Raw genomic sequence first — 13,277 nt, 5'->3', positions numbered from 1 at the left:
CCTTCAAATCCTGTGCTCCCCAAACTTTTTCTGTTGTGCCCCCCCTTACCCATAAGGGAATCTGTCCGTGCCCTGTTGGGGTCCGGGGACTGGGGCCGGAAGTGGAGCCGCAACCAGGGCTGGGGCCAGGCCCGGGAGTGGAGCTGCGGCTGGGGCTGGAGGTGGGAGCAGAGTGGAGCTGGATGCAGAGTGGGACTGGGTGGCACTTCCTCCCTGCCCCCCATGGGGCCTGGTTCAGACCCCGCCACGTCCCCCTGAACATTCCTCCGTGCCCCCCGAGAGGGGCGTGCCCCACGGTTTGGGAACCACTGGTCTAATCCCACTCTACCACTGCCAGTTTGACAGCAGCAATTGCACCACCTCCCAGTCACATGGCAATGTGCTCTCCTCTCTGCCCATGGGGTAATACACTTCACACTCTGCAATGGGCTGCTGCTTTATCCTGGAGATCTGAGAACTTCCTTCTCGTTACAGTGTGTGATCAGAGATCATACAGGGTGCTCCTCTGAGTGAACCGGCTTAGCTCACGAGTTAACGGGTTGTCACATATATCACACTTGATCAGCGGCTGGAAAAAAATGCATTGATTGCATTTTGGTGGGGGAAGAAACCATGTGTGTGTCCTTCTGACTGTCACAGGCATTCCCCTCACAGGGCACTTCTTCAGCTACCCAGTGAGTAGCACAGCCTCGCCTGTGTTCATGGTTCTCCGTCACAAACACCAACTATCCATTTCTGGCCCACTACGGGCCCCTGTAGCCCTCTGTTTCCAAACAGGACAGGACACAGCACAGGTACACAGGAGCACACAGCTTCTCTCCTCCACCCAGCTCCCCCCCCACACACACATCCCCCAAGCTCCCCCTTTTACTTTCTGGTCCTCCCAATTGTATATCCTCCCAGGAACTAAGCCAGTTACCTGTTAGCTCAGCACTGGCCCCCAAGTGTCAGTAATCCCCACCAGTAACAGGTTGGTAGTCTCCAATTACGCCTGCAGCCTTCAGTGACCAGTGTGCTGCAGCCAGCACACTGTCACACCCTCCTTGCTGAACTTGCCCAGGGTAGGTTTTTGTCAGCAAGTTAAGTCTCTTCTAGACAAGAGGGTGTCTGTGTGAGAGGAGAATGGCAGAGAAACCAAAGAGTGCTACAAAGAAAACCAACAAAAGACACTCTTGTGACAAGGAGCCCAAACTTTCTAGACCGTTGTATCTAACATGCCGTGCCCCTGAACCATCATCTCTCTCTGAAGCAGCACAGGTCCTCAGGCTGACAGCAGGCCACCTCCGGCCTAAGAGCCAGCAGACCAGGTTGTTAAGGGTTGTTATCCTTCCCCCTTCTCTTCCCTGTGTCCACTCTCACATGACCACAAACTCTGTCACAGCCTGGGACCGGCTTAAAGGTGAAGCCTGGAAAGCCAGCTCCAGAGAGAAGAATAAAGGCCATTGTTAAGGTTCCGTAGGTCCTGCTGGTGACGGTCATGGCTCCTGTTCCTGAGGTTCCTGCTTTTCATATTTATTTTGACATTATTAGCCTCTCCTTCAAGGACCTGGTGTAGAAAAGCTCTAGACCTCTCTGACGTAACCCCTGGCAATATGGGTCCAGATTTTTCTGACGCCGAGTGTCTCTGTGAGGAGCCTCTAGACCAGTCTCACCATTTTGCTCTGGAAGACCAACCACTCCCATGCAGAAATATTCACCCTGCCTCCTCCTGCAGAAATCAAAGGGCTGCCTTAGCTTTGGGGAAATTAAACCAGCAGCATTATGCCATCATTGTGTAAGTGTGACATAAGCAAAAACCCATCAGAGGGGTGAGCTGAGCCTGTTTCCTTGGAGAAATACCATTTACTAGTAAGCAAAGTGTTGTGTCCATCACATGTCTAACCTTAAGAATGTGAGTAATCCCGGGGAAGTCGCATGCTTAAATCCTTTGCTGGATAGGGGCCTAGACAAATGGATTGCTGCTGTATGTCATTTTAAAGCTTTGTTGCTTGTCCCCTGCTCCCCTCTCTCTCAGATTGCGGTGGAGGTGACCAAGTCATTCATTGAGTACATCAAGAGCCAACCGATTGTGTTTGAGGTGTTTGGGCATTATCAGCAACATCCCTTCCCTCCTCTCTGCAAGGACGTGCTCAGGTCAGTGTGGTGTAGGGAAGGGGTAACATCCAGAGGATGGGCTCACCCCTCTTGTTGACTCAGACTTATTTTTTAACGTTGTAACCAGAGCCTCATGTAGCGTGGACCTAGGATCTGATAAAGCCTATCCAAATCAATGGGAGTCGTTCCATTGGTTTCTGTGGGCTATGGATCAGGTCTATAAATTCTGTGCAAACACTCTCTGGTATCTACAGCTTAGCAGTACTGAATTCTGCAGCATCTTGAAGCTTTAGCTAAGAAGCCAGAGTTTTCCATTCCTCTAACATGTATGAAAATAAAGATGAATCTTACTAAATTCTTGGCCTCAACATCATGTGTCAGTGAGTTCCACAGTCGAATGAGATGTTGCCTGCAAAAGTATATCCTTTTGTTGGTTTTGAGTTTTCTACCTTCCAACTTCATAGTGTCCCCTTGTTCCTGTGTTGTGAGATGGGGAGGAGGGGAGCTTCAGCTCTACCTTCTCTAAACCAGTCATTTATTTTGCATGCATTCTTTCATCTGAGTCTCTTCTCTCCATAGCCCACTGAGACCATCCCGACGCCACTTCCCCCGGGTCATGCCATTGTCCAAGCCAGGTAGGCCATTGTTTTTCCCCTTCTAAAGTACATTATGCTTCAGAAGCCACAACTTGGAAGCACGTGGGAATTGGGGGAGAATTGGTCATTCCTTGCTGGACTGCTCTGCGATAACACCATGGTCACCTGGTTTTGTACACAGTAAGGGTCTGCGTGATGGGAGATGGTGTTTCGATAACAGGCTGAATTGTCAGTGGGTTCTCATGCTGTTTAGCTTGATGCATTGCATAACGTTCTTAAGATGGCTTCTGTAAATCAAGCCACTCCAGTGGGGGAAGGAGACCTTTCCAGGCTAGCCAGTATTCGTGGCATATTGGTTTTTTGACATGTCCATAGAGCCAGCCATGGTGTGTAGCTCTACAGAGAAACCATTTGTCTGGGAAACTCCTGGGTGTTGCAGGTGGGGGGAGCTATTTCTGTGGGAATGTTCAGCAGAGAGCAGTCCTGGTGGTGAGATGAACAGGTAGGCCTGATGACGCTAGCCACCTTCCCTTTTGCATTTGCCGCAGAAAGGGGCCCAGATGGCGATGACTGAGTGTAAAGCGGGGTGCTGGCTGGAGCGGCCCCTGGGCCGCACAGTAAAGTGATGGCTAGCACAGGTGGTTTGGTTTTTTACTGGACCAGGGTTACTGCCCTGTGGTAACTCGGTAGTAGAGAACAGGACCTCAGAAAATCTCGACAGTATCAAGAAATCAGCGCAGGATAATTCACAGCGCTCTAAACCTGCCAAGTCTGCTCATTAGGATCTGGTTAGCTCAGAAGTAGGCCTAGCCACTGGCATGCTGAGTACCTCCTGCACTCCAGCAATCCTTCCTCATCCCTTTCCCTTTCTGCAGGGAAGCCCCCATCCTTTCACTAAACGTTGTCATCCATGAAGAGCCATTCCTTGGTGGCTCACTAGCACTGTAACCTCAGTGTTGAGTATTCCACTCAGGGCCGTCCCTAGCTATTCTGGGGCCCTACGCAGCCCACCCGCTGCCAGGCCTGTGCGAGGGGGGTCAGGGGGGCTGTCCCCAGGACTCTGCGGGGGGGGGGGGGGCAGGCCCTAGGTCTCTGTGGGGGGGGGGCTGGGTTGGGGGGCAAGGGGGAACCACCCCCCCAGCACTCACCAGCGGCGTGACTGGAGCCGGGTCTGCATTTCCCACCACCGGTGAGTACAGACCCGGCCCTGCTGCATTGTGTAAGTGTGACATAAGCAGAAGGGGCGGGGCGGGGGCAGAGTAGGGCGGGGGCCCTGGGGAAGAGACGGAGAAGGGGCTGGAGCAGTATGCAGCTGCGCAGGGCACCAGGAAATTTGGTGCCCCAAATTTCCTGGTGCCCTACACAGCTGCGTACTTTGCGTATGGGTAAGGATGGCCTTGATTCCACTTGTTATAGGAAAGGGTTCCTGGACTGAAATTAAATTGCCTCCCGTCGACATGCACATCCAGACTGCAGAATACCCATCCCGGGGTGTCTCCCCTTCCTTCACTCTTACATCTCCCCTCCCCCTTGTTGGGCAGAGACGTGCTACCAGCTCTGTCCTGGCACACATTGATTTGAGTGGGACACCTGTTTAAAGCAGTGGCTCAGAGGGCTCAGGAGTGGTTAAAGAGGGCTGAAGTGCGCAGCATTGGCAAAGCAGACTGCATCCCCGTCCCCACAATGTCCATTTGCTCCCACTCTGTGTCTCAACCGTTTTGCTTTGTTTTGGGGTTTCTGTTTGTTTCCCTTCCCTCCACCCTGAAGAGCATGAAAAATCCCTCCAGCTGATAAAATATTTGATGCCCGATATGCTAGTCGGCTCGCTTCTGGATGCGCTCTCTGGGCATGCTCTCTCTGCTGCTAGCTCAGCCACCTCGTTCCTTCTGCGAGAGAGGGAGGAGTCCAGCCCTGTGCACCCCCCCACCGCCTGTAATGAACTGTGCTGTGAGAAAGGCTCCGAAACCTGGTTGGTTCCTGGACACCACTGTGGAAGATCCCACTGCTACTCAGGTTTCTAGCCATGCCTCCCCTGGGGAATGTGTCCATGTAATGCCTGGGGGACACCCACAGAGCTCAGTACTGAATGGCATTGCCATGCCTGTTCCCAAAGCAATACACACTTTTCTGAGGCTACTTGCATTTTTCATTTCAGCACAGTTCATTACAGGCGGGGGGGGGGGGGGGGGGGACAGCAGGGCTGGACTCCTCCCTCTCTCGCAGAAGGAATGAGGTGGCTGAGCTAGCAGCAGAGAGAGCATGCCCAGAGAGCGCATCCAGAAGCGAGCCGGCTAGCACATTGGGCACCAAATATTTTAGCATCTGACACCCGAGTCCCAGTGGTTTTCCTCGCAGCCTAGTGTCTTGGTTTGCTGTTGCCTCTGTGTGTCGTGCCTCATCGTTCTGTGATTTGGGGTCAGGCCTCTGGCTGGAAGGGCCTGAGGGGGCTGGCCTTTCAGAGGGCGATGCTCAGCCAGAGCTTAGCAAAAGCAGCAGTCACTTCTTCTGTGTGTGTCTCGTCTCTCGTATACATTGTGTGGGCCTGATCCTTCGTACCCTTGCTCCCTACATCGGCCAGCTGGCTTCAGTGGGACTACGGACAGGAGTATGGGTTCACAGAATCTGACTGGGTGCATATGTTAGTGCATGTTCTCCCCCCTTCTCTTGGCATGTTGGGGGTCAGAGGTCATCTCCAGCTGGGGCTAGATCTCGGCTAGCTGTTCTCCTAGACAGTCACTGCCAGTGGTCCTGGCTCTGACTGACACACATCTCCTGAGTGGTGCAGTGAGTCCAGCTCACACTTCAGCAGCTTCTCCTTTCCTCTTTGTAAGTCTTATTTTCTGCCTGCCGTAGTGCCAGCGACGAAGCTGAGCACCCTGGCGCGCCCCAGCGCCGGGCCCTGCCAGTGCAAATATGATCTGATGGTCTTCTTTGAGATCTGCGAGCTGGAGGCCAATGGCGAGTAAGTACCGTCCCCTGCTGAGGGCTGACCAGGGAACCAGAGTGTCCTACTGTCGGGGGACCCCATCCTGGGGAGCTGTAGGGGGAATCCTACCCTGGAGAGCTCACCTGTCAGGGAAGGTCTAGATAATACTTAGTCCTCCCATGAGTGCAGGGGACTGGACTAGATGACCTCTTGAGGTCCCTTCCAGGCCTATGATTCTATGCCAAACCACAGTGTCACTTTTTGAGATGTCCCTTGCAAAATGGAACAAGTTTCTCCCCAAAGCACAGTGTGGTCCAAAGAGCTATGAGAATTGTGCTGATGTAGCTGCCTCATGCAGAACAATGAGAAGAGGAAATCAGACAATAATACAATTACCTTCCCACCCCAGCAGCCAGCCACAGCTGTTGATTTAATTACAGCTCTTCCAGATGAAAGGTCTACTGTATGTGGAAGCAGCTGCCCCAGTGCCAGGTACAGGGCACATGTAGGGGGCCCTGCACTATCAGCAGCAGCCTTTGAATTGCTTGGTAGCTGTAGGAAGAGCCTGGGGAGAATCTTTCCAAAGCACACTCATTAATGAGCCTGTGCAGCTAAGGGATCTTACAGGGGTCTTCAGAACTGCCACAGCGGAAGGAGCATGGACCTCCCTATGCATTCCAGGTGGGATTTGCTGGTGAAAGATTGACAAGATGTTGGGAGTCGGGGCAATAAGTGATGCAATAAAAATAGCCTGCCACAAGTAAACAAATGAGGGACATGGGAGTGGCGCTAGCATGCAGCTGGGGAGCACAGGACAAATGCAGCAAAAAAGCAGTTGCAAACCAACCACAGTTCCTTGGGCTAGTGCTTGCAATGGCTTGTCTAGACTCTCACCTCCAGCCTAGAGTTCTCATTTGAAGGAGTTTTTTATGCCCCGTCTGTTTGGTGTCACACCGATAGTGAAGACGTCTCACATCTGCCCTGCTCCCACAGCCGCCTCTTTTGGGGATTCACACAAGAGATTCGGTGATGGTGGTTCATCGATAATTTGCAAATGTGGCTGCTTTTAGGTGACCCACGCAGGAGGCAGACACAACACCATGGGATTTGGGGGAGCAGTCACATGGCGCCAAAGGGAATTCTCACAGGGATCCGTTGGAAAACCAAACCATGGGTTTCAAAAAATGTTGGCACAAAGTATTGGTTGGGCAATTGGGCATAACAAATAAATGTCTAAAATCACAGTCTGGTTGTGGGTAATTCCCAGCCAGGACCAACAGGCAAAACTCAGCCAATAAAGGATTCAAGCACCTCTGAGTCTGGGATGCTCTAAGGGCTCCACTGATGATCAGAGACATCCAGTCACCTGCTGCTGCTGCTTCTGGGAGAAAGTCTGTTCGCTCCTAGGCATGGCCCCTATGGAGTCTGGGCCTGTCCCGCCTGTGTCTGGTCTCCGGTGTGCTGGGCTGGGCTCAGGACATTGGAATGCCCTTTTGCCAGCTGAAGGGCTGAGCCCAAATCTCTTCCAATCATCAGGACCCTCCATGCATGGCACTGGCAACACAAATGGGAATCACAAGAGAGTGTGTGTGTGTGTGTGTGTGTGCGCGCGCCCTAGGGTCCTGTGATGTGCACGTGTGTGAGAGCTTGTGCCCTGGGGGGTTCGTGTGTGAGAGCCCCTGAACTCTGGGGGGTTCATGTGTCAGATCCCCCAGGCCTTGTGGGGTGCTTGTGTGAGATCACCTGGGCCATGTGGGGTGCGTGAGATCCCCCCAAGCCCTGGGGGGTGCGAGTGTAAGATCCCCCAGGCCCTGGGGATACGTGTATGAGATCCCCTGGGCCCTTAGGTGTGCATGTGTGAGATCCCCTGGGCCTTGTGGAGTGCATGTGTGAGATTCCCCCGGGCCCTGGGGAGGGCATGAGTCAGATCCTCTGGACCCTTGGGGGATGCGTGTGTCAGATCCCCCAGGACTATGGGGTGCAAATGTCTGAGATCCCCCATACTCTGGGGGGGTGCATGTGTCCAATCCCACAGGTCCTGGGGGGTGCCTGTCTCAAATTTCCTGGGCCCTGGGGGTGCGTGTGTGAGATCCCCCGGGCCTTGTGGGGTGCGTGTGTGAGATCCCCCAGGCCCTGCGGGATGGGTGGATGAGATCCCCCAGGCCCTGGGGGGGTGAATGGGTGAGATCCCCCGGGCTCTCTGGTGTGCATGTGTGAGATCCCCCGGGCCCTGGGGGATGCGAGTGTGAGATCCCTCCGGCCGTGGGAGGTGCATGGGTGAGATCCCCCAAGACCTGTTGGGCATGTAGGTGAGATCCCCCGAACCCTGGAGGGTGCATGTGTGAGATCCCCCGGGCCCTATGGGATGCATGTGTCAGATCCCCCAGGCCCTGTGCGGTGCATTTGTCAGGTCCCCAAGACCCTGGGGGTCTGTGTGTGTGATTCCCCAGGACTTCGGGGTGCAAGTGTCTGAGATCCTCCGGACTTTGGGGGGTCCGTGTGTGAGTTCCCCCGTACTGTGGGGGGTGCATGTGTGAGATCCCCCAGGAGCTATGGGGTGCATGTGTCCGATCCCTAAGGTCCTGGAGGGTGTCTGTGTCAAATTCCCCAGGCCCTGGGGAGTGCATGTGTCAGATCTCCCGGGTCCTGGGGGGTGCATCTGTCAGATCCCCCAGACCCTGGGAGGATGCGTATGTGAGATCCCCCGGGCCCTGTGGGGCATAGGCGCCGACTCCGTGGGTGCTCTGGGGCTGGAGCACCCACAGGGAAAAATTAGTGGGTGCGCTGCACCCACCAGCTGCCAAGCTCCCCACTCCTCCTCCCCCCCCCCCCCGAACGCGCCGCATCCCTGCTCCTCACCCTCCCTCCCAGCACTTCCTGCTGCACTGCCGCCTAACAGCTGTTTGGCGATGCTTACGACTTTCTGGGACTGAGGTGGAGGAGCGGGGACACGGCATGCTCAGGGGAGGAGGCGGAGAAGAGGCGGGGCAGGGGAGGGGACTTGAGGTAAGGGGGTGGAATGGGGGTGGGGTGAGGGCGGTGTAGGGGCGGAGCCAGGGGTGTGGTGGGGGTCGAGCACCCACCGGGAATAGAGGAAGCCATCACCTATGCTGGGGGATGGGGGGGTGAGATCCCCTGAGCCTGTGGGGGTGTCTGTATGTGAGATCCCCCGGTACCTGTTGGGAGTCTGTGTGAGATCCCCCAGTGACTGGGGGTGCGTGTGTGAGATCCCTGGCCCTTGGGGGTGGATATTTGAGATCCCCAGGGCCCTAGGGAGTGAGTATACGATCCCCCAGGTCTTGGGGGTGCGTGTGTGAGATCCCACAGGACCTCTGGGGTGCATGTGTGAGATCCCCCTGGCTCTCTGGTGTACAAGTGTGAGATCCCCTGGGCTTTGGGAAGTGCATGGGTGAGATCCCCCTGGCCCTGGGGTGTGCATGTGTGAGGTCCCCAGGCAATGGGGGCTGCAAGTGTGAGATCCCCTGGGCTCTGAGTGGGACATGTGTGAGATCCCCTGGGATCTGTGGGTGTGTGTGTCAGATCCCTCAGGATCTCAGGGGATGCGAGTGTGAGTTCCCCCGGGCCCTCGGAGGATGCGAATGCGAGATCCCCCTGGCCCTGGGGGTTACATGGGTGAGATCCCCTGGGCCCTGGGGGATTGGTGTGTGAGATCCCCTGGACCCAGGGGGGTGCATTTGTGAGATCCCCTGGGCCCTGAGGGGAGCATGTGTGAGATCCCCAGGGACTTGCGGGGTGCGTGTGTGAGATCCCCCCAGACCCTGGGATGGCGGGGTGAGATCGTCCAGGCCCTGACATGGGGAGGAGCACCTCCATCTCAGATCACATCTCACTGATCTTCCCTTTTTCAGTTACATTCCTGCCGTCGTTGATCACCGTGGAGGGATGCCGTGCCTCGGAACCTTCCTGCTCCACCAGGTATGGTCCTTGCCCTGCTCCTTGTCCCTGTGCCGCTCCACTGGCCCATCTTCCTAATCCCCATAACAACTGGGTGTTGGGCTGTTGGTTTTAACCACTGCCCTTTTCTCTCTGGTGTGGTGCTGACAGGGAATCCAGAGGAGGATCACCGTGACCTTAGTGCATGAAAACAGCAGCCTCGTCCGCTGGAAAGAAGTGCGAGAGCTGGTTGTAGGTAAGCAGAGTTGCTGGTTGGCAGGGTCTGAGCAGACGCCTCACTCCTGCATCCTCACGCCTGTGTGCTCCCTCCCATTCCCTTCTCCCCCATAATCTCTTCTCCCTCATACTTTGTCCAGGCTCCCGCTCCACCTACTCTGTCAGGCCTGTTGTGGGAAATAATGCAGATGATCGCTGGGGGCCGGCTGGCACCCCCTGTACTCATGCTCAGCAGCACATCACTCAGCAAGGCGCCCCCTCCTTGAGTACCGAGGAGCCAAGGCTGCACTGCTAGGCCCTTGCTGCTGCAGCAGGGGTCCCGGGGTGGATCCTCAGCTGCTGTCAATGGTCAGAGTTCCATTTACTTCAATGGAAATTGCCACCAGCTGAGGCTGTGCCCCCATTATTCTTGCCAGCACCCCGGATTAGACTGGGGGACCTCTGCCAGCTCTTTGAGCCCCCATCTGGGGAAGTGGGGCCCTCTCGGTGCCTGCTCTCTACCCGGGGCCTAGTGGAGGGGAAGGGGCAAAGAGCCTCTCTCATTGCATAGCCCATGTAAAGGCCAGACTATGCTTTGGGGAGCTCAGGAGTGGCTCCATCCATATGTCCTTACAGGTAGGGGAGGGGACAAGATGGAAGGACATGCCTCCCCCTCTCCATGGCCTTTGGAGGCTACTGGCCTTTGGGGCTGGCCGGCCATATGGAAGGGAGTGAGCCAGACCTGCAGAGGGGTGTAGTAGCAGGCACACAGAGCTCCTCCTAGTGGTCCCGCTGGAGCCATGCACCCTCCCACCCATGGGGATGAGCCTGGGCAGTCTGGTCTCTAGGTTCTAGCAGGAGGGGATGGATATAGGGGCCTGTCCCAAGGGGCTGAAGGAGGATATGATGCTGACATTAAGCATCTTCCCCCAAGTCTCACCTTTACCATTTACTCTGCTATGCAGCTTGGAACTGTGAACCATCCCCATTGAGCTGTTCCCTCCGCCCCGCTGCCCATCCTCCAAACGGTGTGTTTTGACGTGTGTTGGCAGGTCGGATCCGAAACACCCCAGAAGGGGACGAGTCTCTGATTGACCCCAACATCTTGTCTCTGAACATCCTGTCGTCTGGATACGTCAACCCCTCCCAGGATGATCGGTGGGTCTGGCCTGGCTTTGCCGTCTCTTCACTTTGCCCAGCTGTCCTGTGGCGCTAGGCAATGTCTGGTCCAGTTAGGTTGACAAGGGCTGTCTGTGTTTATGGGGGCTTCGCTCCCTCCCGCCCCCAAGGTCTTGCCCATCAGGGCCTTCTTGCTGCTGCAGGACCACTTAGGGGCGGTGACTGTGCTGCGTCTGGGCACTGGCGGGATGGCGACATGGCTGCACCACAAGGCAGGAACAGTGGAGAATGCACAGAAGCCCAAGGATTCGAGGTGGGCTTCCCCAAATCCCGCCACACACAAACACACACTCTGATGGCGTCTAAGATCATTATGTGGCTGACAGCTTTCACCCGAGGCTGCTGAGGCAGGTCTTCCTTGCACCACCCAGGGCTGCCATGGGCATGTGCCAAAGGGGGCCTCACCTCCCAGTGACATTTTCAAAATATTACACCAACATCAAAGGAGTCTTTGGATTTTCACCCACCTGTGGATTTTAAGATGCCATCCCCGTCCCTGTATTGTAGCAGCATTGACCCAGGGTGGTGAGGCCCCATGGCCCTACATTCAACTGATAGGCAGTGTTATATGCACCTCCCTTTAGATGCTGAGACTCTCACCTAGGCTTCTCTGAGACCCAGTATAGCTGTGTGCTGCAGTGTCAGTCAGGTGCCTATAGGGGCTCTGCTAGTGCTGATGCTTTTGGCTAAGTCATAAGGGGGGGCAGCAAACACCAGAACTCGGAACCCTAGCAGCAACCTGGGAATGAATAACCAGTCAGTAGGTCAGTAGTGGCTGTGGAGCGACTGCTACTGGCACCACAGAGCAGAGCTCCAGGTCACTGCTGCAGCGCAGGGTAGCCCCAGCAAGATGTCTAGCCTGGAGAGCTGTCACGGGTCCACGCTGGGATGGATTCTGGGTGGAAGTGGTTGTACAGTGTGTTTTAGGAGAAGATTGGGAGCACATCCAGCAGGAAGCGGGGGCAGTCACTAGTCACAGTGCTTGCTTGTAATTCGCATAGAGGAGATGAGAGATCATCACTAGCAACACAGGGAACATCCGCATTGTGTGTGGCCATCATGAAGCATTGCACTGCCTGTCCTTGGAGCATGGCAGGAAGGAAACTGAGCTGGTCCCTGTCACAGCTTCTTTCCTTGCATCCTTGGGGACATCTCCTCTTCCTTTCTCCTGCCAGGGCTGCCCTGCCTATGGGCACATGGTGTAATTGAGGGAATACAGTTTAAAACCCAGAAAGCTCAGTGCAGGAGAAATGGTCAGTCCCACTGTGACCTGTGTGCTCACTTACATAATCTGCCTCACCCAGCAATGCCCACAGGCCAGCGCTCTGCCCCAAGCCAGCAGAGCCCTTTGCCAGCTGGGTGGATGACCGAGGGGGCAAGAGCAAGACAGCAGGTTGCTGGAGTGAGTATATGAGAGGAGTGGGGAAGGGCAAGGGTGGGCCACGCGAAACATGAGTCACGTGACAAGCAGTTGCGTCTGAAGAGTCACTGAGCAGTGAGTGACCCTGAGGAAAGGATTGGATCAGGGCAGTAGGGCAGGCTCCACTGCGTGCTGTCAGACGCCATGCAGGTGACGCTGCGTGAGGGTGACAGCAGCAGTGTTCAGAGGGAGCAGGGACTCGGAACAGCTGCACTGCAGCACCTCTCTGGGTAGCTCAGATCGTTTGTTCCTGCCTGTCCTGAGCAAGGCAGAAATTGATACAAACAAACACAGTGTAATAGATGCAGCCTTTCTCAACCTTTTGATACCAAGGACCAGCTTGCTGCCTTCCTAAACTGTATCAGGGAAATCTCAGAGCCGGCGCCAGTCCACGGACCGGTCATTGAGAAACAGTGTAGCAGACAGCTGGAAGAATTAGGGGTAGATCCTGAACTAGTATAAATCAGGACCATTGATTTCATTGGAGCCACATCAATTTGCACCATCTGGGGATCTGACTCAGTGACTCCAGTGGAGCTAGGGCTGATTTGCACCAGCTGGGGATCTGGCCCATTAAATCTGACATAGCACAGTGTGACTGCAGTGCTCATTCTTTTGCCCTACTCCACACATGAGAGCAATGCTGTGGCACCTTGGGAATGTCTCCCTCTTCTTCCTCCCCGTTTGAGCCCTGCACGCTAGAAGAGGTCATTCTGGGCAGGGGATTTCAGCCCTGGCATGGAGTTCTCCAGAGAGTGGAGAGGTGCTTGTTTGCAGAGTTGCTTGTCACAAGACTGTTTACCAAGCAAAGGGGAGGCGTTGCTTACAACTTGAGGGACCCAGGGCATCAGGTTTGTATCTAGCTTTCTGTCCCAGAATCTAAACTGGGTGTGTGAAAATGCACTGCTCTCTCCCAGGGATGGAAACCTTGGATCACTGCCTCTCTCCACAA

The 13,277-nt window shown here is 55.2% G+C and overlaps 1 protein-coding gene across 17 annotated transcripts in view; it reads left to right on the top strand.

Moving 5' to 3' along the window:
• KIF1A (kinesin family member 1A) overlaps positions 1-13,277 on the top strand; it is a 148,187-nt gene that overhangs the window by 96,963 nt on the left and 37,947 nt on the right. For all 17 annotated transcript variants that reach the window (XM_065410667.1, XM_065410666.1, XM_065410665.1 and 14 more), the window contains 6 exons: positions 2,015-2,133; positions 2,674-2,729; positions 5,544-5,652; positions 9,486-9,552; positions 9,682-9,766; positions 10,779-10,884. In XM_065410667.1, coding sequence (XP_065266739.1) covers positions 2,015-2,133; positions 2,674-2,729; positions 5,544-5,652; positions 9,486-9,552; positions 9,682-9,766; positions 10,779-10,884 — 542 coding nt within the window. The remainder of the gene's footprint in view (positions 1-2,014; positions 2,134-2,673; positions 2,730-5,543; positions 5,653-9,485; positions 9,553-9,681; positions 9,767-10,778; positions 10,885-13,277) is intronic.

Source organism: Emys orbicularis, chromosome 9 (genome assembly GCF_028017835.1).
Source record: "Emys orbicularis isolate rEmyOrb1 chromosome 9, rEmyOrb1.hap1, whole genome shotgun sequence".
Classification (NCBI taxonomy): Eukaryota; Metazoa; Chordata; order Testudines; family Emydidae; genus Emys; species Emys orbicularis.
Note: the sequence above shows the minus strand (reverse complement) of the source record. Positions and strands in the feature narration are given on the sequence as shown.